The sequence below is a fragment of the Erinaceus europaeus genome, chromosome 9 (assembly GCF_950295315.1).
Source record: "Erinaceus europaeus chromosome 9, mEriEur2.1, whole genome shotgun sequence".
Classification (NCBI taxonomy): Eukaryota; Metazoa; Chordata; class Mammalia; order Eulipotyphla; family Erinaceidae; genus Erinaceus; species Erinaceus europaeus.
In genome coordinates this window covers 14,110,189-14,137,705 of record NC_080170.1, presented here as the reverse complement: position 1 = coordinate 14,137,705, position 27,517 = coordinate 14,110,189, and the positions used below count along the sequence as shown (strand labels likewise).

The 27,517-nt window shown below is 51.5% G+C and overlaps 1 protein-coding gene across 5 annotated transcripts in view; it reads left to right on the top strand.

The window, feature by feature from the left end:
- The window catches only part of RASGEF1C (RasGEF domain family member 1C), a 37,947-nt gene extending 10,669 nt beyond the window's left edge, over positions 1-27,278 (top strand). For 3 of the 5 annotated variants that reach the window (XM_060197345.1, XM_060197346.1, XM_060197344.1), the window contains exons 2-14: positions 9,932-10,114; positions 10,220-10,342; positions 11,169-11,306; positions 13,134-13,334; positions 14,249-14,323; positions 19,269-19,358; positions 20,461-20,563; positions 20,814-20,893; positions 20,990-21,085; positions 21,270-21,365; positions 22,461-22,584; positions 26,040-26,112; positions 26,718-27,278. In XM_060197345.1, coding sequence (XP_060053328.1) covers positions 9,938-10,114; positions 10,220-10,342; positions 11,169-11,306; positions 13,134-13,334; positions 14,249-14,323; positions 19,269-19,358; positions 20,461-20,563; positions 20,814-20,893; positions 20,990-21,085; positions 21,270-21,365; positions 22,461-22,584; positions 26,040-26,112; positions 26,718-26,742 — 1,401 coding nt within the window. In that variant the 5' untranslated portion in view covers positions 9,932-9,937 and the 3' untranslated portion in view covers positions 26,743-27,278. Of the gene's footprint in view, positions 1-8,752; positions 8,892-9,931; positions 10,115-10,219; positions 10,343-11,168; positions 11,307-13,133; positions 13,335-14,248; positions 14,324-19,268; positions 19,359-20,460; positions 20,564-20,813; positions 20,894-20,989; positions 21,086-21,269; positions 21,366-22,460; positions 22,585-23,692; positions 23,923-26,039; positions 26,113-26,717 lie in introns of those variants that run through there. The other 2 variants (XM_060197348.1, XM_060197347.1) reach the window with 2 other exon arrangements.
- The last annotated feature ends 239 nt before the right edge of the window (positions 27,279-27,517 follow it).

The following is a 27,517-nucleotide window of genomic DNA, read 5'->3' as shown; positions in this document are numbered from 1 at the left end:
TGTATCACATTTCTTGTCTTAATGATTATTTGAGAGTTCCTTATCTGCTCTGGATACATGTTCCTCTCAGATCAGTGATTTATAAATAGCCCCCTTCCTATGTCACCACATGTCATTATATAGTTTTTCACAGTGTTGTTTAGAGAACAGTAATTTTTTTTTAATTTTAATGGTGTGGCATGTCTGCTTCATTTTTTCTTCTTTTCCATCACCTTTTCATATTTTTTTGATTTTTAAAAATATTTTAAATTATTTATTATTGGGTAGAGACAGAGGGAAATTGAGAGGGGAGGGGCAGATATGGAGAGAAACAGAGAGACAACTGCAGCCCTGCTTCATCACTCCTGAAGCTTTCTCTCTGCAGGTGGGGACTAAAGGCTAGAACCTCTATCTTTGTGCACTTTAATGTATGCACTTAAGCAGGTGTGCCACTGCCTGTCCTGTTTTTTAAATTTTTTTAATTGCCACCAGAGTTATTGCTGAGGCTCAGTGCCAGCACTAGGAATCCATGGCTCCTGGTAGCCATTTTCTCTTTCTTTCTTTCTTTCCTTCTAATATAATGATAATAATAATAATAATAATTATTATTATTATTATTATTATTATTATTATTATATAGGACAGAGAGAAATTGAGAGAAGGCAGGGAGGCAGAGGCAGGCAGAGAAAGATAGATACCTGCAGACTTGCTTTACTGCTTTTGAATCTTTCCCTTTAGGTGGGACCAGGGGCTCTAACCTGGGTCCTTGAGCCTGGTAATATGTGCTTTTAATTGAGTGTGCTCTCGAAACTTTACATCAGGCTCAACCTGATGCTGTTGACTGGCTACGGAAGAAGGGCAAACGCTAGAAGAAGAATTGAGTGTGCCATTGCCAACGTTTACAGAAATTTGTACCTAAGCCAGGGTCCAAAGGTTTCCTCCTGTGTTTTTTTTTATAAACTTTGTGCTTATGGGCTTTATGGCTAATGAGTACCCCATTTGGCTCTTCTTTGTCTAGAGTGGAATAATGACGTGTGCGTGTGTGTGTGTGTGTGTGTGTGTGTTAACCAGTTGTTCTAACAGCTGTGTTGAGATAACTTTTTTTTTTCACTGAAGTGCATCTGCATCTTCTTTAAAAGACCAATTTACCCGTGACTCTGTTTCTGTTCTGGACTCTATATTCCATTATCTCCTTATCTTTTTTTTTCTCCTTATCTATCTTGGTGTCAGAACTTCAGTTTCTTGGTTACAGTATCTTCTAAATCTAAGTTCTTTTGACCATTCTAGTTTGTTTGTTTTTTTTGCATTTCAAATTAATTTTTTTCTCTACCAGGATTATCTCTGGGGCTCAGTGCTTGCACAATGAATCCACCACTTCTAATGGTCATTTTTTCCCCTTTTTCTTTTTCTCTTCCTTCCTTTTCTTTTCTCTTCTTTTCTTTCCTTTGATAAGACAGATTGAAAATAAGAGAGGAGGAGGGTAAAGAGAGGTAAGGGAAGATAAAGGAGGAGAAAGAAAGGGAGACATCTGCAGACCTGCTTCCCTCTGAAGGTGGGGACCATGGGGTGGAACATGGGTCCTTGATCATGGTGACAGGTGTGCTCAACAGGGTATCCCACTGCCAGGCCCTCACATTAAATTTTTTTTAAGTTACTTTGTCAGATTCTGCACTCTGTGCTTCATTTGCAGAGAGTTTAAATCTTGTAAATCTTAAGTTTTCTGATCTAGGAATAAGCATTTATATAGAGCTTGAATTTTTCATAGCAATGTTTTATAATTTTCCATATGAAGCTCTGGTATATGTTTTCCCAAATGTTGCTTTAGGTAGTGTGTGTGTGTGTGTGTGTGTGTGTGTGTGTGTGTGTGTGTGTGCATGAAATGCACACAAAACTAAATTTTCTTTTCTTTTTTATTTTTATTATTTGCTAGAGACAGAGAGAAATTGTGAAGGGAGGAAATGATGGGAAGAGAGACAGAGAGACACTTGCAGCCCTGCTTCACCACTCCTGAAGTGTTCCCCCTGCAGGTGGGGACCAGGGGCTTGAACCTGGGTCCTTGTGTACTGTAGTATGTGTGCTTAACTAGGTGCACCACCACCTGGCCCCATTTTCTTCTCATTTTGCATAGAGAAGGAGAGTCAGAAAGAAGGAGGGGCACCAGAGTACCACTCCATTCTTGGAGCTTCCCCTGGTGCTATGCATGGTACTCCCATGTGTTGCCAGGGGTTCAGGCCTAGGACCTCAAGCATGGTAAAGTGTGTACTTTATGGGGTAAACTATCTCCTGCCCCCTAAGTATTGTTTTCTACTGTAAACAGCATTTAGAAAATGTCTGCCTCCTGTGCTCTGTTGCTGGTGTATAGAAATATACATGCAATTTGTATAAGACTCTTGGACCCTGCAATCTTGCTACACTTTCATATTCCAGTGCTCTTATCACAGATTCCAACTCTTCAACATAAATGTAGACTCATTTGTCAGTACAATTTTGTTTCTCGCTTCTCAATCTGGATGCTTATTTCCTCACTTTGCCTGACTGCACTGACTGGAAGAAGCCTTCTCCTTCCTGGCTGTGGTAAGGTGGGGAGGTGTCCACGTTTCTACCATACTGTGAAAGCTGTAGATTTCTCAGAGGAGTCCTTTGTCAAATTGGAGAACTTGGGGTGCATGTGAGTAGCAGTCTTGGGGAGCCAGGACCGTGTCCTCGAGCCACTGGGCATGTCCTGGGATTCTCAGTATGGCTGCAGAAGGGTGTGGTCAGCCTGAGGGTGGGAGAGTGGCTGGCCAGGATGTGACTTCCTGAAAGACCCCAAGGCAGGAGGGCTGGGACCCAGGACCCCACCCAACTGCCAGGTATCCTTCTTTTCATCTGCAGGGCCAAGGACTGGGCTCAGTCAGCCGTGTGTGTCCCCATGTCCTGTCACTGTCATGCAAATGCCTTTATTTAGCACAGTGAAGGCAGGCTTCCAGCCCACAAGCCACTGAGCTCACAGGAGCTGTGGGGGAGGACACGTGAGCGTTCTGAGACTGAGCTGACTCAGGGGACCTAAAGGTGATGACCCTGTGGTGACTCGCTTAACTATCCCAAAGGACCAGAGGCTTGGTCAGGCTCTTAGAGAGACCCAGGACAGGTGTGGCAGAGAAGACCTGTCTTGCTTGCCAGGACCTTGCACCCAGGTGTCATGCAGAAGATCCACCCCCAACTCAGAGAGTCCACGGGCTGCCTCATATAGTGCAGGGCATTCCATGGAGGACTCAGGGTGAGCTGGGTTCAGGGAAGCACCCCTCACCAAGCCCTGCAGCCCACAGCACCACAGGACCGAGTCGCTCAGTCCCAGAGGCCTAGTGTGAAGTAGGGCAGTGACAGCAAGCCAGGGCCAGGAGAGCCCCACAACTGTGCACAAAGAAAGCTCTTTGTGGCCACTATGACCACCTCCACCATCAAGCCAGGTTTGCTGAGTGTGGGACTCAGGGAGCTGGACCCCTTCTTTCTGCCTCTGTCCCTCATGGTACCTCTTCCAAGGATAAGGGTGATCTCTGCATTTGGACTTGCATTTCTTTTTTTATATATATATTTAATTATTTATTCCCTTTTGTTGCCCTTGTTGTTTTATTGTTGTAGTTTTATAATTGTTGTTATTGATGTCATCATTGTTGGATAGGACAGAGAGAAATAGAGAGAGGAGGGGAAGGCAGAGAGGGGGAGAGAAAGATTGACACCTGCAGACCTGCTTCACCACCTGTGAAGTGACTCCCCTGCAGGTGGGGAGCCATGGGCTCGAACTGGGATCCTTTATGCCAGTCCTTGCACTTTGCGCCACATGCACTTAACCTGCTGTGCTACCGCCCAACTCCCTGGACTTTGCATTTCTTGGGTGCAGCAGCTGGTGCCCCTTCCCTACCCCCAAGTCTCCCACCCTCTCCTGTGAGAGCCAGGGCACTGCATCCCTGCTTTTAGAAAGGGTTTTTTTTTCTTTTTTTCTTTTTTTTTTGCCTCCAGGGTTATTGCTGGGGCTCAGTGCCTGCACTACAAATCCTCTGCTCCTGGAGGCTATTTTTTCCCCTTTGTTGCTCTTGTTTATCATCATTGTTGTTATTATTATTATTGTTTCTGCTGTCATTGTTGTTGGATAGGACAGAGAAATCGAGAGAGGAGGGGAAGACAGAGAAGGGGAGTGAAAGACACCTGCAGACCTGCTCAGCACTTGTGAAGTGACCCCCTCTGCAGGTGGGGGGCTGGCGTCTTGAACCGAGATCCCTGCGCTGGTCCTTACACTTAGCACCATGTTTACGCTTCATGCCATGTGCACTTAACTCACTATGCTACCGCCCGACTCCCCTTTAGGAAGTTTTGCCAGGAGAGGACAGAACCCAGAATCAGAGCAGGGTCACCGGGTAAGGGTTCAGGAACAGACACACACGTTCCAGCCCTCCTGACAAGACCCTGTTCTCCATGTCTGGCATTTCTGGGGGAGGCCAAGGGGGATAAACAGCCCAAGTCTTTGTTTGCCGATAACCCGTGATTTCATCTCCTTGCTCTTCCCAGAAAAGAGGGTGACGAATTCCTTAAAGTTCAGCCTTGAGAGCAATCGCCTCCTCTCAGAACAAGAATGAGAAGCATTTAAAAGTGGCATCTCAAGGATCCTGGCTATTTCCAGAAAAAGTGTCCCTGCTCCCTGTCACTTGGGCTCCAGGGAGGCCACCACAGGGTCTCAATTCCCACCATGGGGTTGGGGGGAGAGGATGCATGACTTAGAACTCCAGGATCCCCAAAGGCCATGCAGAAAAAGTATTTCTCTGTCCTTTGGGTAGAGGGGGGTATTTATGTGTCTCTAGCTGCTGCAGGCAGTGAGAGGGTGTGTCAGTGTGTCTCCAGATGCCAGCCCCCCTCCCCAAGGGTCCCCCAGAGCTGCTCACACTCCAAGCAGCCACAAAGAATTGAATGAGGCCCAAACAGATCACGAAGGGACACCGCTGGGGACAGGCTGGCCTAGTGTGGGGACACATGGATATGTGAGCAAGTCCCCAGTGTGTGAATTAACAAAGTCCATGCATCCACTGTCTCAGAAGGTGGGGCCCTGAGCCACTGAGTGGGTTCTGGAAGGGAGTGTCAGGGTGCACTTGTGGGGAGCTGGAGAAGAGGGCCCCACCATGGGAAGAGAACTGACTGTCACAGGAAGGCCCTGGAGCTGGTGTGTGACAGCAGAGGAGTGGGGGGTGGGCGTGCTGTGCGCACCTCAGACTTTGTCTTGGGGCTGGGACTCCTGTTCCTCTGGTGTTTTGCTTGGTTTGGTTTTTGGTTTTATTGCCACCAGGCTTATCACTAGGACTCTATACTGCACTATAAATCCACCGCTCCTGGTGCTCACTTTTTCCCTTTTTCTTTCTATTTTATTTGCTAGAACAGAGAAATATTGAGGGGCTGGTGGTAGTGCACCTGGTTGAGTGTACATGTTACAATGCCCAAGGACCCAGGTTCGAGCCCCTGGTCCCCACCTGCAGGGGGAATGCTTTGTGAGTGGTGAAGCAGTATTGCAGGTGTCTCTCTGTCTCTCCCTCTTTAGCATGCCATTCCCTCTTGATTTCTGGCTGTCTTTAGCCAATAAATAAAATAAAGATAATTTAAAAAATTTAAAAAAGAACAGAGAGAAATATTGAGAAAGGAGGGGAGACAGAGAAATATAAACACCTGCAGCCCTGCTTTGTGAAGCATGAAGCATTCCCTCTGCACGTGGGGAGCAGGGGCTCAAACCCAGGTCCTTGGGCATGGTAGTGTGTGCACCAACTAGGGACCCCACTGCCTGCAATCCTCCCCACCCCTCTGTACCCCATATCCTTAGTGGCCAGGGAAGCACCAGTAACACCGGAGGGTGGGGAGGGAGGGGGGCACTTCCAGTTGATGGGAGGGTCCAACCACCTGGTCAGGATCACACCATGGAATACAGACCCTCTTCCAAGCCCCTACAGACCCAGCCTCGATGGTTCTCATGAACTCATGTTACAGCTGTGGAAACTGGGGCTTAGACAGAGATGGGGTCCTGGCCCATGGAGGGGGTCCCTGAGTGCATGGACTTGGTCCCGACCACCCGAAGCAGCTTCCAGAAGTCCAGGAAGGAGACAGGGAAACCGCCTATCTTTGCAGCTATTCCCATGCTCCACTGCTCCAGAGGTGTGGGTGACTCACTGACGCCTGGAAGGAGCTGGCTTTTTGCACCCTGATTCTGAGGAAGTGTGGGCAGAGCTCAGGCTACAGGGGGCGGGGGGTGGGTCCCCAGGCCTCATGGATATCCCCCGTTCCCTGTCCCCTCTAGTTTCTAGCATCTGAAAAGGGACCACCCTTGCCATCTGGCTTTCATGGGGGCATGTGCCAGTCCCAAATGCACCCCCCCCCCAAGATGTTCACGCTGCCTTCCAGATCCACAGAGCCTAGGTTTTGGGATTCAGCTAGGACCTGAGGCCTCAGGCCCTTGCCACTCAGACCTGAACTGGGAATTTTTTCCACCTCTGAGATGCCCCATTCTTCCACTCTGAAGGGGGGCTCAGACAATTGAGGGACTCTCACAGTGTGGACGCCATACTGTGGAGCTGTCTCCCAGCTCTCTGGGACTCCATAGAGCCCACAACTACTGGGACAAGCCCTATAAATGTCACCGCATTCAAGGCTTGATGCTGAGGGAGCAGGAGGGGACATTGCAAAGATGGGGGAGAGGGCACATGCTGGTACAGCACAGAGAGGGAAGGGACTGAAAGTCAGTATACAGCAGGCAGGGCAGGCAGAGGTGGCCCCAGCTGAGGACAGGGTTGAGGGCTGGTACTACAGCAGCCATCAGAAGGTCCGAGGACAACAGCATCAGGCATGTCTGAGGCCTAAGTTCTTCAAAATAAAAAAGGGTTGAGGACCAGAGTAGAACCTAGGTATAACTGAGTTTGGGCAGTCACAGACAGTAGTGAGGCTGTCCATGGGTGCTGGCCCCTGTGGGAATGAGCTCTCAGGCCTGGGCAAGACAGGTGGACTGCCCTCCTTCGCTGGGGTTAAAAGAATCAGAGCAGGTCTGACACAATAGCTCATTTGGGCAGTGTGCTGCTTTGCTGTGTCTGCAATCCAGGCTCAAGTCTGGCCCCCACCACATTGAAAGAAGCTTCAGTGCTGTGGTCTTCTCTCTCTCTCTCTCTCTCTCTCTCTCCCTGTCTGACTCTCTGTCTAAAATTTGAACAAAATGAGTCAGAGCCGGGGAACAGTTAGTGCTTTCATTGCTGGCTCCTCGAGTCACACATCTCAGTGGCAAATGTGTTTTCCACAGCCTGAGCTGCATTCTCTCCGGTAAATAAGACACTTGTTCCACTCACAAGGCAGCCCTGCCCCTCCCCCATAGCTCCCCCCCCTCCCCCCCCCCCCCCGTCACCACTGGCTGTCTCTTGGCCACCAGCTACCAGCCAGGCACCAAGGAGCACTGTCCCTGGCTCAGGCTGTTGCTGCTGCAGCAGTCAGGAACATCTCAGTGACTGTCATTCGTCGATTTGTCCATCCATCCATTTTTTCATCTATTCATCTATCCATCCACTCATCCTTCTGTGTATCTATCTACCTACCCACCCAAACACCCATCTATCCATCAACTGACCCACCCTTTCAACCATCCATTTTTTCATCCATCCCTCCATTCACCATCCATCCATCCATCCATCCATCCATCCATCCATCCAGGAAGTGTTGGTTGGCTGAACCCTGTACTCTGAAATGGGGGGGGGGGGGTGAGACACAAGTGGGGAGGACAGAAGATAAAAATAAAGCCACGTGATAATCTAAGCTTTGAGTAAGTGTTCCAAGAGCTCAGAAGCAGGGCAGAGGACTGGGCAGCAAGTGCTGTGTAGCCCAGAGGTCAGGGAGAGCCTCTGATGGAGGGAGAAAGGAGGCAGCCGGGAAGGCCTGGAGAAAGGGTTGCTGCCCAGGGGACACAGGGATGGAGTGCAGTCAGAGAGCCCCATGGATTGTTTTCAGGAAGGACCCAGGCATGTGTGGGGACATGGCTGACAGCTGTGCAAGCCGAGCCCCAGTGCTGGGACCCCAGGAGAAAAAAAAAATCAGTTAATAATGAATACTCCAAAAGGAAATTAAGAGCACCTTTCCCTATAACAGAGCATCTAAAAGAATGAATTTATAAATGTATACTCAGAAATTAACTTAGCCCGGAAGCCAGAAGAAATACATATGGGGGCCGGGCGGTGGCACACCCGGTTAAGCACACACATTACCAAGCACAAGGACTAGGGTTCAAGCTCCTGCTTCTCACCTGCAAGGGATCCTCTTCATGAGTGGTGAAGTAGGTCTGCAGGTGTCTGTCTTTCTCTCCCTCTCTATCCCCTCCATCCGCTCTCAATTCTCCTCTGTCCTATCTAATAAAAATTAGAAAGGAAAAAAATGGCCACTGGAAGTGGAGGATTCGTAATGCTGGCCCTGAGCCCCAGGGATAACCTTGGTGGTAAATAAATAAATAAATACAATTTAAAAAGAAATACATACTGAAGAATGTTACAGAGACAAATGAGAGTCAAGGAAGTGGAGAGACATGCTGTATTCACAGACTGGAAGACTTCATATTATTTTTATTATTATTATTATTTTTTACTAGAGCACTGCTCAACACTGGTTTATGATGGTGTAGGGGATTGAACCTGGGATTTTGGATCCTCAGGCATGAGAGTCTCTTTGCATAACCACATGCTATTTCTCCCACCAAAAGCTTCATATTATTAAGAACCCAATACTATTAAAGCAATCTACCAGGCTGGCAAGACAGCTCACCTGGAGAGAGCAACTGTTTGCCATATGCACAACTCGGGTTCAAGCCCAGCCCCCTCACCTTCCTGCTGAGCTCCCGCCTCTTCACTGAGCCCCACAAACTGCTGGCCCGTGTGTGTCACCTGTGCATGTCTATGGAGGAAGTGTTAGGACTATAGTTTCTTTTCCCTTTCTCACTTCTTCTCCTTCTCTTCCTCCTCCTTCTCCTCTTCCTCCTTCTCCTCCTCCTCTTCCTGCTTCTTCTTCTCCTTCTCCCCCCACCTCAAACAGTTGGTCCAGAACAGTGAATCTCCAGTAATGACAATAAACAAATAAAAGAAAGGAATGTAGGAAGGAAGGGAAGGAGGAGAGGGAAGGAGGGAGAGAGGAAGGAAAGAATGAAGGAAGGGAGGGAGGGAGGAAGGAAGGAAGGAAAGAAAAAAGAGAAAAGAAAAGCCCATCTACACATAAACAGGCCCATGAACTGGGGTGGTGGCTCGGCAGCTGAGCGCTACATGGACAAGTGAAATTCCATGGGTGGTGAAGCTGTGTTTTGGTGCCTCTCTCATAAAAATATGTCAAATCAAACCTGTGCTGCAGAGACGGCTCAGTGGTAGAGTGCATTCCTCACATACACAAAGCCCTGGCTTGGAGCTCCAGCACTACATACAAAATAAAATGAATAATCAGGGGAGAGATACCCGTGGAACAACTTCAGGTATGGCTGGATCCAGGGCCTCCCCCACTGGCCTTCCTGGCAGTGCCATTTCACCTGCTGGGACTCCAGAGGAAAGACAGTTTCTGAGTGCCCCCAGAAGATTTGGAGTGGCACCTGAGCCCTCCCCCCCCTCCCACACACACACACACACACACACATACTCCATTTTGCTCAGGCATGTGCCTGAACCAGTTTCATGGCTGGGGCAGAGGGAGGCCCTTTACATAAAAGGCCTTTCTGGGGTAGGAGTGGACTCTGAAATGAGGCCCTCAGTGACTTGGACCTTTCTTAGAAGATGCTGAGCTATGAGGTGTGGGGGTAGCTGGCAGCATGCTCCCACAGAAGTGATTGATGGCTAGCCCCAGGTGGGCATGGAAGTGACTGCAGGGGGCAGAGCCAAGAGGGCCCAGCCAGCCCCAGATCAGTTGTGCCCCTGCTTGCCCCTTGCTGCTGCAGGCAGGCATGCCCCGGACACTGAGCTCCTCCAACACGGTCACGCCAGAGAGCCTCAGCCCGCCCCCAGCCCAGCCCCCGGATGGCGAGCAGGCCGGGCAGCCCCTCCTGGAAGGAGCCCCGTCCTCAGCCTCCCTGGACACCCTCATCCAGCAGCTGGTGCCCACGGCCGACTACTACCCTGAGGTGGGTTTCCCACTGGTGGGGACAGACAGGCACCAGGTGTGGGGCTACGGCAGGGCTGGGGCAGGCAGGGAAGCACACACCCCTCCCCTCTGTGTGTCCACCCAGAAAGCCTACATCTTCACCTTCCTGCTGAGCTCCCGCCTCTTCATTGAGCCCCACGAGCTGCTGGCCCGTGTGTGTCACCTGTGCATTGAGCAGCAGCAGCTGGACAAGCCAGTGCTGGACAAGGTGAGGAGCCAGTGGGGCAGGACACCAGCATGCCCTTGAACTTCAGACTACCTCCCCCCGCCCCCAACTGTCAACACCAGGGGCCCGTTGGGCTCTCACCATGCCCAGACCCCAGTCACAGAGCCAGGGGTGGCACTGCAGCTTTCTGTCCCCGGAAAGCTCGGGTCTGCCCATTCCCCTCTGGGGGCTGCGGTGATGGCCTGGCCTTCCCTTGGTACCTGCATCCTTTCCTCTGTGTTTACCTATGTGTCCCGTGATCCTGGTGTGAACACAGTGACAGAAACCCAACATCAGCTGACCTTGGCAATGGGACTGAACTAGGTGATGGCCCAGCAGTGTCTCTGTTGACATTATTAAGACATCCCAGAAAGCCTGGGTCACCTAAATGGCCATGAGGCCATGTGGTTCCAGTGCTCCTGGTTCCATTGAAGACCAGGCGCCATGGCCTCCTTCTCACTGGCTTAACTTCTTCCAGCTGGCCACACCCCTTCCCATGAGTCAGTCATTGTGCTTGAAGGGTCGCACTGTGTTCCTATTGGCTGCCGCTGAAGGTACCCACTGCCCTTTTTTTTGCCTCATAGTCCCCGAAGGAAAACTGAGATGTGTTCCCCACAAAAGGGAGCTGGAAGCCTGGCAGGCAGGAACAGGAAGTAACCCCCACCCCCAAATGCTTATGCCTGCGTCTGAGTCCCCTGGGGCAGGGAGGGAAAAACCCCCAGAATGGCCTCCCCCTTGTCCAGCCAGTCCAGGAGGCAGAGGACATGCTAGGGTGTTGGCTCCTGTGCCCCAGCCCCCCAAGCCCTCTCACCAGCACCTTGTCTTGCAGGCCCAGGTCCGGAAGTTTGGCCCCAAGCTGCTCCAGCTGTTGTCAGAGTGGACAGAGACCTTCCCACGGGACTTCCAGGAGGAGTCAGCCATGGGGCACCTGACTGACGTGGTGGGCCGCATTGCGCCTTGTGATGAGGTGAGCTGGCTACCCACACACACTTGCCACCTGAGCAGGTTGTCAGAGCCTGCAGAGCGGGGAGAAGGCCCAGATTCTGTCCCAGGCCTGCCCGCAGGCCTCTGCCCTGTTTTCATGGGTGGCAAGAAAGAGTCACTCATGGGCTCTCAGGGCAGCATGGTCAGGCTGTGGATCTGAGGCCCATTAGGCCAGGTTGGCAGGGGTCCTTGTCCTATGCCTGGTGCCACACAGGCCACCCCCTGCCCTTGCACCGTGGCCACAAAGGGGCTGACAGTCTGGGCAGAGGAGGGCTCTTCGGGTGAGCCAACAATGATGGCCCCCACCCTCCCGCCGTCTATGTGGTCTCATCAGTCACTGGCATGATAGAATTCCCTGCCCGTTGAGCCTTCCTCTACCAGGAAGCAGACCCTGTCTTTCTGGTGGGTGGGGTGGGAACAGGTATAAGTAAGTCCCTGGCTGTGTCCCCTCTTGGGTCCCTGAAAACCTGTCAGGCCTGCTACCAAGGCTATGCCAGGAGTCTGTCTTCACCACCCAGTGGGTGGAAAAAGGGTCGAACCTCAGAGTAGGCTACTACCCACCACCTGAGCTCCCTAGAACAGAAAGAAATCATGAGGGTTGCTGCCCGCTACCTTCCTTGGGGTCCAAGGAGACCTACTGGCCTATGTGAGCTGAGAAGGGGGTTCCTACCTGGCCCCCCTCACCTACCCAGGCCTGGACAGCCTGCATGTATCTCCATGATGCTCAAGTCATCCTTCCACAGACACTTCAGTCCTCCTGGCTCTGGTTCCCTCCCCAGGATGCAGCAGGCAGACTGGCTGCTCAGGAGCTGGGGAGCCCTGGACCATTCTGCTTAGGGCATAGCTCTAGGGGGAGTGTGAGCACAGAGGGGAATGAATGAGTGCTTTCCAAAACAAAAGCTTGGGTGTGGGGGGAGGGAATATTTTTAAGTTTGAGGGAGCATTTGAAACACCCACAAATAATACCCAGCACCTAGCACAACTGCCGACCTTTTTTTGCCAATCCTGTTTCCTCTATCCCCTCACATACTGTCTCTGTCCTCCAAATTATTAATTTCTTTATTGCCACCAAATTTATCACTGGGGACTGGTGCTTGCACAATGAATCCACTGCTCCTGGTGGCCATTTTTTCTTTCTTCCTTCCTTCTTTCCTTTCTTTCTTTCTTTAATTTGATAAGGCAGAGAGAAATTGAGAGGGGAGGGGAGGCAGAGAAGGAGAGAGAAAGAGAGACACCTGCAGTACTTACTCCACTGCTCCTGAAGCTTCCTCCGGAAGGTGGGGACATGAGCTTGAACCCAGGTCCTTGTGCCTGGTAATGTATGTGTTCTAACAGGTATGCCACTGCTCAATGCCCCCCCCAAATTATTTTTAAACAAATAGACTTGAAACTTCTTGGGTACCCCCCCCCACACACACACACCAAATCATACACACATATAAAGAAGGGAGCATGAGCTTTCCAAGGATTCAAATGACACGTGAAGAAGTGCTGTGACAGTGATCAGCCACTCCAGGGTTTTCAGAGTTGTGTGTCTTTGGAAAGTTCCTTAACCTCTCTGAACCTTTGCTTACCAGTGTGTGTGTGTGTGTGTGTGTGTGTGAGAGAGAGAGAGAGAGAGAGAGAGAGAGAGAGAGAGTGTAGTTGGCAAGGAACACAGGAGAGCAGCTGCAGCCACTTCCCTGAGCAGCATTTCCACAAGGGGCTGGGTGACACCATCTCTATCACCAGAGCTCTGAGTGACCAGCTATCCCCACCAGCCTGGAAAGAGAATGCCTTGGACTCAGCCCTGGCTCTCTCACCCCTTCAGGCCTACCGGAAGCGGATGCACCAGCTCCTGCAGGCTCTGCACCAGAAGCTGGCAGCCCTGGGCAGGGGCCCTGATGGGCTGCTGGGCTCCGACTCACCCATAGCCTACAGGACCAAGCCACCCGCCTCCATCCACAGGGAGCTCCTTGGCATCTGCAGCGACCCGTACACACTGGCCCAGCAGCTGACCCACGTGGAGCTGGTGAGTGGCCTGGCCACCCCTTGCCCGTAGTGGGAACAAGTGAGGGACACACAACACACACACACACACACACACACACACACACACACACACACACACCTGGGCCACTGTCCTGCTCCAAGCCCATCACAGCAGGTTCCACCAGCTGCCTACAGAGGGCCCAGCTATCTCTCCCAGGGCAGGGATGGAGGTGCCAGTTTCCAGCCACCCAGACTCCTGGCCAGTCTGGGGGATCAGGGTTCCCACCTGGCTGTGACAACACCTTTTGTAGAGCCTCAGTTTTCCCATCCTAGATTATCTCCAGCTCCTCAGAAATGCCCAGACAAGTCCTCCTCCCCAGCCCTGGCTCTCAGGACGTTGGGTTCCTTGCTGAAGGAGAAGCCCTAATGCCCGCACCAGGCAGAAAAAGAGAAAGAGAAAGGAGGGGTGGGGTGGGAGACCTCCCTCTCCAGCCTTCACTGTGTGGTGCCCTCACTGCCTTCTTGGCACCTTCCTCAGCCCTTGTATCACATTTCACCCCACCCCCACCTGGCAGTTGCCATGATAATTCCCTTTATACAGTGAGGAAACTGAGGCCCAGAGAGGTTAAGTGATTTGTTGGAAGTCACACAGCAGAAGAAGCAGTGCCAGGGCTCCCTGCTGACTCAGACCTCACGTGATCTGATCGGGAGCCTGGTTTCCTGGACTTTATGCCCCACCGGCACCCCCATAGGGAGACATTGCCCCTGACCACCATGAATTGCAAACCCCCCTCCACCAGCCATGAGAATGGAGAGCCTGGGTTGGGGGTGGGCTCCGAAACACCTGAGGGCAGGAGAATGAGTCCCCGACATGAAGTGGAGGCGGAGAGCTCCAAGAGCACTCCTTCGGCCTGCCTCCTCCTTTCCCTGAGTCCTCTTCTCCTCCTGGGGCAGGAGCGCCTGCGACACATTGGGCCTGAAGAATTTGTCCAGGCTTTCGTGAACAAGGATTCTCTGGCCAGCACCAAGGTAGGGGCCCCATGGGGGGGGGCTGTCCCAGCAGTGCTCCCCCCACACACACACACACACGATGACCTCTGGATTTTTTTTTTTAATTTCTTTACTGGGGAATTAATGGTTTACAGTCGACAAAAATACAATAGTTTGTACATGTGTAACATTCCTCAGTTTTCCACATAACAGTGCAGTCCCCACTAGGTCCTCCTCTGCCATCACATTCCAGGACCTGGACCTCCTCCACCCCACCCCAGAGTCTTTTACTTTGGTGCAATACACCAACTCCAGTCCTTTTAGTCTTGTTTTACAACTTCTGTCTATGAGTGAGATCATCCCATATTCATCCTTCTTTCTGACTTGGCTCACTTCACATGATTCCTTCAAGCTCCATCCTAGATGAAGTGAAGAAGGTGAATTCACCATTTTTAATAGCTGAGTTGTATTCCATTATGTATATAGACCACAACTTACTCAGCCACTCATCTGTTGTTGGACCCATCTACTTGGGTGACTTCTGGGATTTTGAAGGGACAGAGAACCCACCTGGGCTGAGGAGAGAGCTGTCCCCCACTTACTTATGATCCTCCAGGACTCCACAGCCCTGAGTCTGGGAAGTGGAGGCCCTGGCTGGACAGGAGTGTGGAGCTTTCAATGGGCGCGGGTGCCCTCTTGCGACCACTTGGGGAAGCTCAGGCTGGTGCGCGCTGGAGGGGCAGGTGAGAGCTCCTGGCCTTTGGTCCATGTTGCACACCTGGAACTGCAGAACTCGCCTCTCCTGAGCAGCTCCGCACCTGAAGCTCTTCAACCGGGCTAAACCCAAACCTGACCGGAAACCTTGTGTCCCCATAGCACCTCATAAAAGAATTGTAAACTCAGTAAGCAATTGTATTTGCCCCTCTCAGATATGCAGAGGTTAAAGTGTGTGTGTGTGTGTGTGTGTGTGTGTGTGTGTGTGTGTGAGAGAGAGAGAGAGAGAGAGAGAGACAGAGACAGAGACAGAGACAGAGAAACAGAAAGGATATGAATCAGCACAGTCACGTTGGAGCTCTGCTTGACAGTAACATCAGCCTCAACTTTGCACTCCTAAAAGTTGATCCTACCATGTTGGTGGGGGGCTGTGAAACTGTACCCCTGAAATATTTTTCCAACAAGGTTTTCACTGGGGCTTTGCACATGCACAAGATCATCATTCCCGGTGAGTTTTCCCTCCCATTTTTTCATTTAGAGAATGAGAAATGAGAGACAGAGAAAGAGAGAGAGAGAGGGGAGAGAGAGAGAGAGAGAGAGAGAGAGAGAGAGAGAGAGAAAAGCACTGGGGGGGTCAAGGGTGGTGCATGGGATTAAGCACACATAGTATGAAGTGCAAGGACCCGCACAGGGATCCAGGTTCGAGACCCAGCTTCCCACCTGCGGGGGGGGGGGGGGTGTGTGTGTGTGTCACTTCACAAGGATGAAGCAAGTCTTCAGGTCTCTTTTTCTCTCCCCTTTTCTATCCCCCTTCTCAGTTTTTCTCTGCCCTATGCAATAAGAGAGGGAGAGAGAGCAAAGCACTGCTCCACTGATCCTGAAGCTTCCCTCTTCGAGTGGTGCTCCCATGTGCCCAACCCCAAGTCCTCACACATGATATGAAGCCTGAATGAGATCCCCCCTCTCCAAAAAAAATAACCTTGTAATATTATCAGAAAATATCCCATCAAAATGAATAAATAAAATTGAGTTATCCTGTGTGTGTGCAGAGGTATTTGGGGTGTGCAGATTTTTTGTTTTGTTTTGTTTTGTTTTGCCTCCGGGGTTATCGCTGGGGCTCGGTGCCTGCACTACAAATCCACTGCTCCTGGAGGCCATTTTTCCCATTTTGTTGCCCTTGTTGTAGTCGTTATTGTTATTATAGCTGTTATTTTTGTTGTTGGATAGGACAGAGAGAAATCGAGAGAGGAGAGAAAGATAGACACCTGTAGACCTGCTTCACTGCTTGCAAAGCAACTCCCCTGCAGGTGTGGAGCCAGGGGCTTGAACCGGGATCCTTATGCCAGTCCTTGCACTTTGTGCCATGTGCACTTAACCCGCTGTGCTACTGCCCAACCCCCTGGGTATGCAGTATTTATGATGGCCCTGGGCTGAGAGCAAACTACCTTATCCCCACTCCCCCAACCCCGGGCAATGGAATTTGAAAGGATAGTACCTGCAGACATTAGAACACAGTGCGTGGTAGGCCAAGTAAGAGCAACTGTGAAGAGTGAAAAAATCATGACCTATTGTTGAGAGACCTAGAGAGCAGTGACAGAGTATGTGGCTGTTTGTGTGACATCAAGGAGGGCATGTGACACCAGTCTGCTTGCACACACGTGTGGACACTCCCTCCCCATGTGCACACACGTGTACGGACTGGGGCAAGTTGTGCTGCAGTAAACATGAGGGGAAGCCATATATCTCTCTGAGTTGGATTCTCTGGATCAGTATCTAGACACAGGGTAGCTGAACGGTGTGGAATCTCTATTTGTAATTTTTAATATTTATTTATTTATTCCCTTTTGTTGCCCTTGTTGTTGTTTTTGTTGTTATTGATGTCGTTGTTGTTGGATAGGACAGAGAGAAATGGAGAGAGGAAGGGAAGACAGAGAGGGGGAGAGAAAGCTAGATACCTGCAGACCTGCTTCACCGCTTGTGAAGCGCACGTGGCACAAAGCTCAAGGTGTAAGGATCCCGGTTCGAGTTCCCTGCAGATGTGGGGGGGGGAAGCTCAAACCGGGATCCTTATGCCAGTCCTTGCGCTTCACGCCATGTGCGCTTAACCCGCTGCGCTACTGCCCGAATCCTCTATTTGTAATTTTTGGAGGAGCCTCCATACTTTTTTCTATCATGTCTACACTAGTGTATACCCCCTAGGCATGCAAGAGGGTTTCCTTCTTACTCACATGCCAGTGCAAAGGGCCTGGGAGGTGGCACAGAGGATATAAAGCACTGGATTCTCAACCATGAGATTCTGAGTTCAATTCCTGGCAGCACATGTACCAGAGTGATATCTGTTTCTTCCTTCCTTCCTTCCTTTCTTTCTTTCTTTCTTTCTCTCTCTCTCTCTCTCTCTGCCTATCTTTTTCATGAATAAATAAATAAATTCTTTTTTAAAAAATAAAGAAGTACTATAGACTACAGGTGTCTCTCTGTCCCACTCCCTTTTTATCTCCCCCTCCTAATTTCTCTGTTTCCTATCAAATAAAAAAATTAAGTAAAAAATGGCTGGCATGGGGCTGAGTGGTGGCACATCTGGTTAAGCGCATATGTCACAGTGCACAAGGACCCAGGTTCGAGCCCCCAGTCCCCACCTGCAGGGGGGGAGATTCACAAGTGGCAAAGCAGTACTGCAGGTGTCTCTGTCTCTCTCCCTATCACTCTATTCCCCCTCAATTTCTGGCTGTCTCTATCAAAATAAAGATAATATAAAAAGAAAAACATGGCTGCTAGGAATAATGGATTTGTCATGGAGGCGCCAAGTCCCAGTGATCACCCTGGTGAAAATAAAAACTAAAAAACAAGGGCTAGGCAGTAGTGCAGTGGGTTAAGTACACTTAGCACCAAGCATAAGGACTGGTGCAAGGATCCCAATTTGAGCCCCCAAACCCCACCTACAGGGGAGTCACTTTGCAAATGGTGAAGCTGGTCTGCAGGTGTCTGTTTTTCTCTCCCCCTCTCTGTCTTCCCCTCCTCTCTCGATTTCTCTTTGTCCTATCCAACAACAATGACAGCAATAACAACAATGATAAATAGCAAGGTCAACAAAAGGGAAAAAATAGCTTCCAGGAGCAGTAGATTCATAGTGCAGGCACCGAACCCTAGCAATAATCCTGCAGGCAAATAAATAAATAAATAAATAAATATAAGGAATAAAGAGCAATAACAGGGCAGAGGAGATAACATAATGGTTATACAGAGATTCTCATGCCTACGGCTCCAAAGTCCCAGCTTCAATCCCCTACACCACCGTAAGCCAGAGCTGAGCAGAGCTCTGGCACAAAGCGAGAGAGATAACATAGGAACAGGAAAATAGTGTTACCTTGTGCCTCCCCCCAGTAGGGGTCCTGAACCCCCAGGAGTCCATGGACAGCCCTTTGGGAGCTCTCAGACTGCCTAGGAGAGGGACTTAATATTCACCTGGCAAGGTGATGCCCCGTGCAGCTGGGTCAGGGACAGTGCCAGCAGAGGGCACCCTTGCTCCACATCCTCCCCAACGCTGGGCACTGTCAAGTGGTTTCCGTTTCTCAGGGACACTGTTAAAGTGGACTGTCTCTTTGGACATTGTTTCTTTCTACTCCATGAAATGCCCATCTCTGCCTTTTATCTGGTTTCCTAGTCTTTCTTCCCCCTTTCTTATTTTGTATTTCTTAAAGAATTTTCTGTGTGTGCTTAAAAGAAATTGGGAGTCAGGCGGTAGCGCAGCGGGTGAAGTGCACATGGCGCGAAGCACAAGGACAGGCCTAAGAATCCGGGTTCAAGCCCCTGGCTCCCCACCTGCAGGGGAGTCACTTCACAAGCAGTGAAGCAGGTCTGCAGGTGTCTATCTGTCTCCCCCTCCCCTATCAATTTCTTTCTGTCCTAGCCAATAAATTAGAAATTTAAAAAAACAGGGAAAAGCTGCCACCAAGAGCAGTGGCTTTTTCGTACTGGCACCAAGCCCCAGCAATAGCCCTGATTGCAATTTTTTTTAATGTATCATCTTTAATCTGTTGTGTGTGTGTGTGTGTGTGTGTGTGTGTGTGTGTGTACACTGTGTCACCTACAAAACTGTCTCATTTAAGTAGACAGAATAAAATCCCAGAAGGCCACCCTGTCAGATCGTAGGTGTATCTCGGTGGTGTCTGAGGTGGCTGCTTCCCACTTTGTCAGCAATGACCTTGTGCCAGCGTCACATTCAGAAAGGGGCTGATGGAGAGGCCACATGTGGCCCCTGTGTCTTCCCCAGCCTTGTTTCGGCGACAAGCCCAGCAACCTGGAGGCCTACGTGAAGTGGTTCAACAGGCTGTGCTACCTCGTAGCCACGGAGATCTGCATGGTGCGTGGGAGCCCCAGGGGGGGGGGGGCACATAACCTTGGCCAAAGGTGGGGGTGGGGGGGTGGGAGTCCCCACCTGAGAGGGAACTAGAAGGCAGTTGGATCCCATCCACATCTCCAGGTCCAGGGCCAGGCTGGACACCCCTTGAAGACACTGGTGTCACGCAGCCTGCTGGCAGTGACGTTTCTTCTCTGGGGAAAACTGAGGTGTCCCACCACAGAGCTAAGGGTCTGCATGCAGGAGGAGTGAGAGCCACCTCTTCTGTGTCCCTCACACCCTGCCTTGGGGACCTGGCAGTTTTGTTGGGAGGCGTGCACCCTCCCCGCCCCACCCCCATGCAAAATCTCCAGTCAGCACACTCCAAGCTCAGGTCCCTGGCTTCTCAGGGAAACAGGAAGAGCCTGCAGTGCAGGCCCTTGATGGATGCTTGTCAGCAAGACCCCGTCCACCCGTCCTGTCCTGTCCTGCCCTCTACTGGGGCCACTCCTCTTACCCCACCTCCCACCATCAGGGGGAGCCCCAGGGCCACCTTTCCCAGGGACAGCCTAGGGGTGGGTGGGGGACTCTCTGGACACAGTCACTGAGGTAGAATTGGGGTGTGAGTTGCTTATGAGAGGTCACTACTGGTGCAGAGAAGGGGTCCAGCTGGAGGCAAGGACCCAGTTTGCTTCTGAGCCATCAGAGTGGTTGGAATTCCCAACACCTGCTGTCATGGGACCAGAAAAAGAACAGGGGCTGCTCAGGGGACAGTGGGGGGGGGGGAGACACAGGTACATGGCCCCATGTGGGGACAGTCAGCTTGGTGCTAGAGTTGGGCCAGGAAAAGGGGTAGACAGTGTGGCCCCAGGGAGCCCCCAAGGGAATCCAGCCCCCAATGAAGCCCTACCAACTGTGCCCTGCCCCCCAGGCCCCTGGCGCCCCCCAAGAAGTCCCTCCCCAGCTCCCCCTGGACCTCAGGGCTCTGGGCTCTGTCCTTGACTTGCTCTGAGACACTGAGTGTGAGGGCTGCTGACCACATGGACCCCAGGATCCCTGCAGGGCCGGCGGAGCAGGTGGTTAGGCAGTGGGTAGGTGACCCTGAGGCCTGGCGCCCTGTCCCCAGCCGGCCAAGAAGAAACAGAGGGCCCAGGTGATTGAGTTCTTCATCGACGTGGCCCGGGAGTGCTTCAATATCGGCAACTTCAACTCGCTGATGGCCATTATCTGTGAGTGGAAATAGGGAAGGGAGGTCAGGGAACCCCTCTGAGTGTGCAGGGTGCTGGGATCACGTCCTCACTGCCCTCAGAGATTCTGGGTGTGTCTCCTTGGAGCCCGGACAGCTCCGGGTACTCATGAGGGACTAGAGATAAGGGGATATGTACTCATGGGCCCCCCAGGGACCCACACACCTCCAGACCTCAGGGTGCAGGGGTCCCCTGGCTTGAGCAGCTCCCCAGCCCAGCTTCCCTCTCGCAGCTGGAATGAACATGAGCCCTGTGTCCAGACTGAGGAAGACTTGGGCCAAAGTGAAGACAGCCAAGTTCTTCATCCTTGAGGTAAGTGGGCCCGTGCACCCCACCGCACTGTCTCCCCAGCAGCCCCATGCCCAGTGCACAGCCACCCGATCCCCTCCCTGTCCTTTCCCCTGCCAGCACCAGATGGACCCCACAGGGAATTTCTGCAACTATAGGACCGCCCTGCGGGGGGCAGCCCACCGCTCGCTGACAGCCCATAGCAGCTGTGAGAAGGTAGGAAACCAGGGAAATGCCCCTCCTGGAGGGCCAGCTCCAGATCCCCCACCTTCCGGAAGTGCCTAGCAGGAGCCCGGGGAGCAGGCCCTGTGCCCTCAGTGCCACCCCATCCCCTGTGGGTCCCCGGCCCAGCCCACCAGGTGAGGAGCCAGCCTGGCTGAGCCCCACTCCACCCCCCCAGATCGTCATCCCCTTCTTCAGCTTGCTCATCAAAGACATCTACTTCCTGAACGAGGGCTGTGCCAACCGCCTCCCCAATGGGCACGTCAACTTTGAGGTAGGGGCCAGGGGTGGTGGGTGGCGGGCAGCCAGGAAACTGGGGGAGAGGGCATGAGCAGTGACACCCCCAGAGCAGGCAGCACTGGCCTGGACGTTTGTTCTAATGGGAGGGGGTTGAGGCAGAGTGTGGGTGAGAGAGGCCCACTGTTCTTTCTGATGGCAGTGTCTCCCTTGATTTATTAATTCATTTATTTTGAAAGATAGATTTTAATTGCAACCAGGGTTATCTCTGGGCTCAGTGCTGGCACTACAAATCAGTGCCCCCCCCTTTCTCTCCTTTTTGAATTTTTTTCTTTCTATTTTATTGGATAAAATAGAGAGAACTTGAGAAGGGAGAGGGAGAAAGAGAGGGAGAGGAGAAGATAGATGCTTGCAGACCTGCTTCACCACTCATAAAGCTTTCCAGCTGCAGATGGAGACTGGGGGCTCCAACCAGCGTCCAACCAGCTGGGTGCACCACAGCCTGTCAGTGTCTCTCCTTTAGAGAAAGGAGGTTGGGGCGGGGGGCAGTGGCCTACCTAGTTAAGCACACATAGTGCTAAGCACAAAAGACTAGTGCAAGGATTGGGGTTTGAGCCCCAGCTCCCCACCTGCAGAGGTCCACTTCACCAGTGAAACAGGTCTGCGGGTGTCTGTCATTCTCTCTCCCCCTCAGTTTCCCCCTCCTCTCTCAATTTCTCTCTGTCCTATCCAGTAAAATGGAAAAAAAAAAAAAAAAAAAAAAAACAGCCACCAGGAGCAGTGGATTCATAGTGCTGGCACGGAGTCCCAGCAATAACCCTAGAGGCGAGAGAGACAGAGACAGAGACAGTGAAAAGAGGTTCTTTTCACTGTCTCGGGCGAGAGGGGGAAAGAGTGAGGGAGGCCTGCAGCTCTACTTCACCACTAATGAAACTACCCCCCCTGTAGTCGGGCATAGCAGGCTTCCCAGAGGAAAGGATGAGGTGGGTGACTCCATCATTTATTGTCCCCTGTGCCACCCTGCCCACCCCAGAGGTGGGTCTCACCCTGGGGAGCCAAGAGAAGCCACACAGTCATGTGAACTTTGGGGCCCTGAGGGAACATTCATTGTGTGTCTCTGTGACCCTGACAGAAGTTTCTGGAGCTGGCCAAGCAGGTGGGAGAGTTCATCACATGGAAACAAGTGGAGTGTCCCTTCGAGCAAGACCCCAGCATCATTCACTACCTGCACACAGCCCCCATCTTCAGCGAAGATGGTAAGGTGACCCTGTGCCGCCACCCCACACCTCCATTGCTGTCTGGGCCCCAGCTCTGAGTGGGTTTCACCAGGCCTAAGCTGGATGAGGATGGAAGGAGCAGAGAAGGCTGTGTAGTTGCCACTCTCAGAGAGCAGGGCAGGGGTGCAGGGCAGGAGCTGAAGGCTGAAATCCAGAGCGCCCTGGAGCCAGGCTTCCCCCTGGACACAGTTCAGGTGCTACTGGGCCTCGTTCATCTGAACTGATCATCGAACCCCACTCCTTAGGAAAGTGGGGGTAACCTCAATGAGTGAGTGGGGTAAGACTGAAAATTGCCCTCTCAGGGTTTATCCCAGGGGCTGGGGGTGCCCTGGGCTGACTGGGGTAGAGGGGATCTTGTCACCAGTGGTGTGTGAGAGCATGAATAAGTGTGTGTGAGCATGAATGAGTGTGTGAGAGCATGGAAGTGTGTGCACCTGAACACAGAACACAACAGGCATTTGAACATGCGTGTGTCTGTGAGTGTGCACGTGTGTTCATGCATATAGCATACACCAGCATGAGATGAGGTGCAATGCATGTAAACCGGTATCCTAGGGGGTCATTTGTCACCTCCACAGGAAGAGGCTGGAGAGGCAAGCAGTCACCTGGGGTGATCACCTGTAGGGTGGCGTGGCCCCATGGCTAGCTGCTCTCTGGGCCCAGTATGTTAATGTTGACTTACAATGCTGTAAGATTTTATACTGAGTATAGGGGTGTGTGTGTGTGTGTGTGTGTGTGTGTGTGTGTGTGTGTGTGTGTGTGTGTGTGAGTTGCCACCCCAACACAATGGACTGGACCCAAGTCTTCTTTCTACCTTATACAAAAGTTAATTCGAAATGGATCTCAGACTTGAACACAAAATGTGAAATGTTTAGAAATGCAAGACAAAGACCTCCAGGAGGGAAGCTTGGACGAAATGTTTCTTGTATTTTTTAAATACAGGTGAAATTTGTTCATTTTTAAATATTTTTATTTTGTTTACGTAATCTGGATAGAGACAGAAAGAAATTGAAAGGAAGGGAGGAGATGGGGCAGAGAAAGAGACTGGCATCACTACTTCACCACTCACAATGCTTCCCCCTTGTAGGTGTGGACTGAGGACTTGAACCCAGGTCCTTGACCATTGTAACATGTGTGCACTACTGGGTATGCCACTGTCTGGCCCCAAAGAGTCTCATGTTTTTCTGTGGTGCTGGTATGGGACTTTGGGGGTGGGGTGGTGATTCATATATACACACACATATATAGGTGTGACACTACTCACTGTAAAATCATACGACATTGTAAATCAACATTAAATTGGTTTTTAAAAGCTCACCATATAACTTCTTCATGACTCAACAGTTACACTCTTGGGCCTTTATGCCTTCCAGAAAATGAGTGCAGATGGTCCCCAACTTATGAGGGATGGTTCCACTGATTTTTTTTAACTTCATGATGGGACAATAGTTAGATGCATTCCATGGAAATAGTACTTTGAGCTGTGCACACTAGAAGACCTTCCTCTTTTGCTACAGCACACAACTCAGCACTGGAGATGGTCTAGTTTTTATTGTAAAATAGGCTCTGTGGTAGATGTTTTTTGCCCATGCATGGCAAGCTTTCCAAGCATGGCAAGAGTAGGCTTGGCTAAGCTGTGGGGTTTGGTAGATGAGGTGTATTCAATGCTTAGAATATTTTCTTTTCTTTCTTCCTTTTTTTTTTTTAATACCACCAGGGTTATCCCTGGGGACCTGGTGCCTACACAATGAACCCATCATCCAGGCAGCCATTTAATAGGACAGAGAGAAATAGAGAGGGAGAGGGGAGATATAGATGAAGAGAAAAAGATATACACCTGAAACCCTACTTCACTGCTCTTAAAGCTATCCTCTCCCCTGCAGGTGGGAACCAGGGACTTGAACCTAGGTCCTTGCACACAGCAATGTGCGCACTCAACCAGGTGCGCCACAACCGAGCCCCAGCTTAGACTATCTCCAACTGATGATAAAATCTTCTCAGGGGAGAAGCCGGTGTTGAGTCAAAGAAGGTCTCTGTTCGTGGTCACACAAAAGCCTGAAGTGCACGCCAGTATCACAGGGACAGCTTCATGTGTTGTAGACAGTCACTGCAGACAACACAGGTGACCTTCAGGGAGTGAACAGAGAAACCAGCTGTGGCCTTTCCAGGTCGAGACACAGCTGTCATTGACAAGAAGGAAGGGACATGGTGAGTCACTGGGTGACACAGTTGTGTTCTGAGAAGTGATTCATTCAGTCCCGACCCTGTGCACACCTCATAGCATGTCACTGCACACACCCAGATGGTATTGCCCACAAGACACTCATCTCTGTGGTCTGTGGAGAACAGGTGGATGATCATCAGTTGAGGGAGGTAGCCATGGTTAGGGGAAGGATGTGGGGGGGATGGAAGAAGGGATGGCCCAGGCTCCTGGTAGTGGCAGTATCCTGTATCATGACCAATTCAGCATCCGTCACAGCATCCCTGTAGTGTTATAGGTCTTCACCATGGTGGAGTTTTGGCAAAGGGTACATAGGTGTCTGTCTCACTTCTCCAGGTGCAATCTCTAAACATAGAGCTTAATTATTTTTTTCCTTTTCTCTCTTCTTTTTATTTTATTAGCTAGGACTGAGAGAGGAGAGGGAGATAGAGAAGGGGAAAGAAAGGGAGACACCTGAAGACCTGTTTCACTGCTTATTAAGCATCCCCCCCTGCAAGTGGGGAGCAGGGGCTCGAACATGATAATACGTGTGCCACCGCCTGGCCTCACAGAGCTTAATTTTTCACGTGATATCAGGGATGGTACTGCTGGGAGCTTCCTTGGCCTAATTTTTAAAAATGTATTTACTAGGGTTGACACTGTGATTTGGTGTCTACACAATGAATACATCACTCCCAGTGACCCCCTCTCTTTATTTTATAAAGACACCGAGAAATTGAGAAGAGGAGGGAAAGAAAGGGAGAGGGAGAGAGAGAGAAAGAGAGAGAGTCCTACAACACTGCTTTACCACTCATGAAGCTTCCTCCCTGCAGGTGGGGACTGGGGACTTGAACCCAAGTCCTCATGCACAGTTATATAGGTGTTCAACCAAGTTTTTGTTTGTTTGTCTGTTTTTCTGGGGGGGGTTGTTTGTTTGTTTTTGTTTTTAAGAGAAAGGGAGAGGTAGATAGCCAGAGAGGAGTAACAACACAACAGGGCTCCACCATCCACAGAGCTCCCTTGGTGACATCCACAGTACTCTCAGGTGCTGCCAGAGCTTGAATCCAGGGCTTCAGGCACAATACAACATAGATAAAAAGGGTGAGCTAGCTCCCCCCTCACACACACACACACACACACACACACACACACACACACACACGTCAGACTTTAGATGTAGACGGGTTCTAGGCCCCTGCCATACCTGTGTGCCTTCACTTCCTGTCCCGACCAGGCCTTTACCTGGCTTCTTACGAAAGTGAGAGCCCCGAGAACCAGACGGAGAAGGAGAGGTGGAAAGCTCTAAGGTGAGTCTGTGTGCCCAGGCTGGGTGGAGGCAGCCTAGAGGGAGCAGGGTACATGGGGTCAGGACGGAGTAGAGGGGTCCCCTGGGGACGCTGACAGCACAGAGAGGGAGGCAACTGGGATCATGGCCCCTGTGACCAGAGGCTGTCCTCATGGGCTACCACGATGTGTATCGCGGAGCAGGGAACCCCAGTCTCTCTGTCTCTCTGCCTCACCAATGCATGATTGTACTACTGTAGGCTGCTTTTTCATTCAGAGACACAGAGAGAGACCAGAGCTTCCTCCACTGCTGAAGTACCTCCCATGTAGTTCTGGGGCTTGAACCTGGGCTTCGTGCTTAGCAAGGCAGGCACCCAGTAAGCTAATTCCCTAGCCCCACCCCTAGTTTGTATTCTTCTGCCCAAAGCTCAGATGCATCCCTCCTCCTGCCTCTGGACTTGGGGGTGGGGTGTGGTAGTGGGCAGGGACATAGCCCAGAAGGAGTCAAAACAGAAAGGATTGGCAGCAATGAGCTCTGAGGAACGAGCAGGGGTGCCCCCTGTTGGATGGGAATGGGAGCGTGGGGGTAGTGTGACCACACAGCCCCTGGACCTGTCTCAATCTGCAGGTCTTCTATTTTGGGGAAGACGTGAACACTGCTAAACAGAAGAAGGAGGAGGAGAAGAAGGCAGTAGAACCTTCCGCAGCCCAGAGCCCAGCCCTAGGGAGCCCGTCACCTCTCTGCCCTGTGAACCATGATGTCGCAGCTCCTGTGGCCTGGCGTCCATTGTAGGGACCACGCAGGCAGCCCAAGGGACCTTTCCCAGCCTTACTGGCAACTTAGCCCTGGAGGGCTCAGGGCCTCCAGACATGGGGGGCAGGGGGCGGGAGCACCAGCCTCGGGGGTCTGGGTCTCATGGCTGGTCCATCTGTCCCCAGAGAAGCAGTGGAATGTGTCTTGAGGCTGGTGCCACCTGTGACCAGACAGGAGAAGTACCTGAGCCTGAGGGAACTCAACTCTTTGTGATGGGCCGGTGTCTGCAGCTCCCCCTCTACCCCCCCCTTTCTGGACCCTGCTGGTGTCAGGGGACAGCTTCCCGGGGACAGCAGGCCTGACTGGAGGCCTAGGGTGGACAGTGTGTGCCTTCTGTTGTGGTTGTCAGAGTCGCTATAAAAGCCTGTGGGTGCAGTCCGCGTTCATCCCCTGTCTGCCCCAGGGGCTGCTCAGACAGGAAGGAGTGGTCACCTCTGCCCCACTGGCCCCAGGTTACATGGACAGAATCGGGGAGCCAGCACCAGCAACCCTGCAAGCACCAGATCCCTCTCCTGTTGGGGACGGAGGGTAAGCAGGGGGGGTACCCTCACCTCATCCTCCCAGGCTCCTTCTGTGGTCCCCCAGTCCCTCACCATGAACCAAGTGTTCTGTTT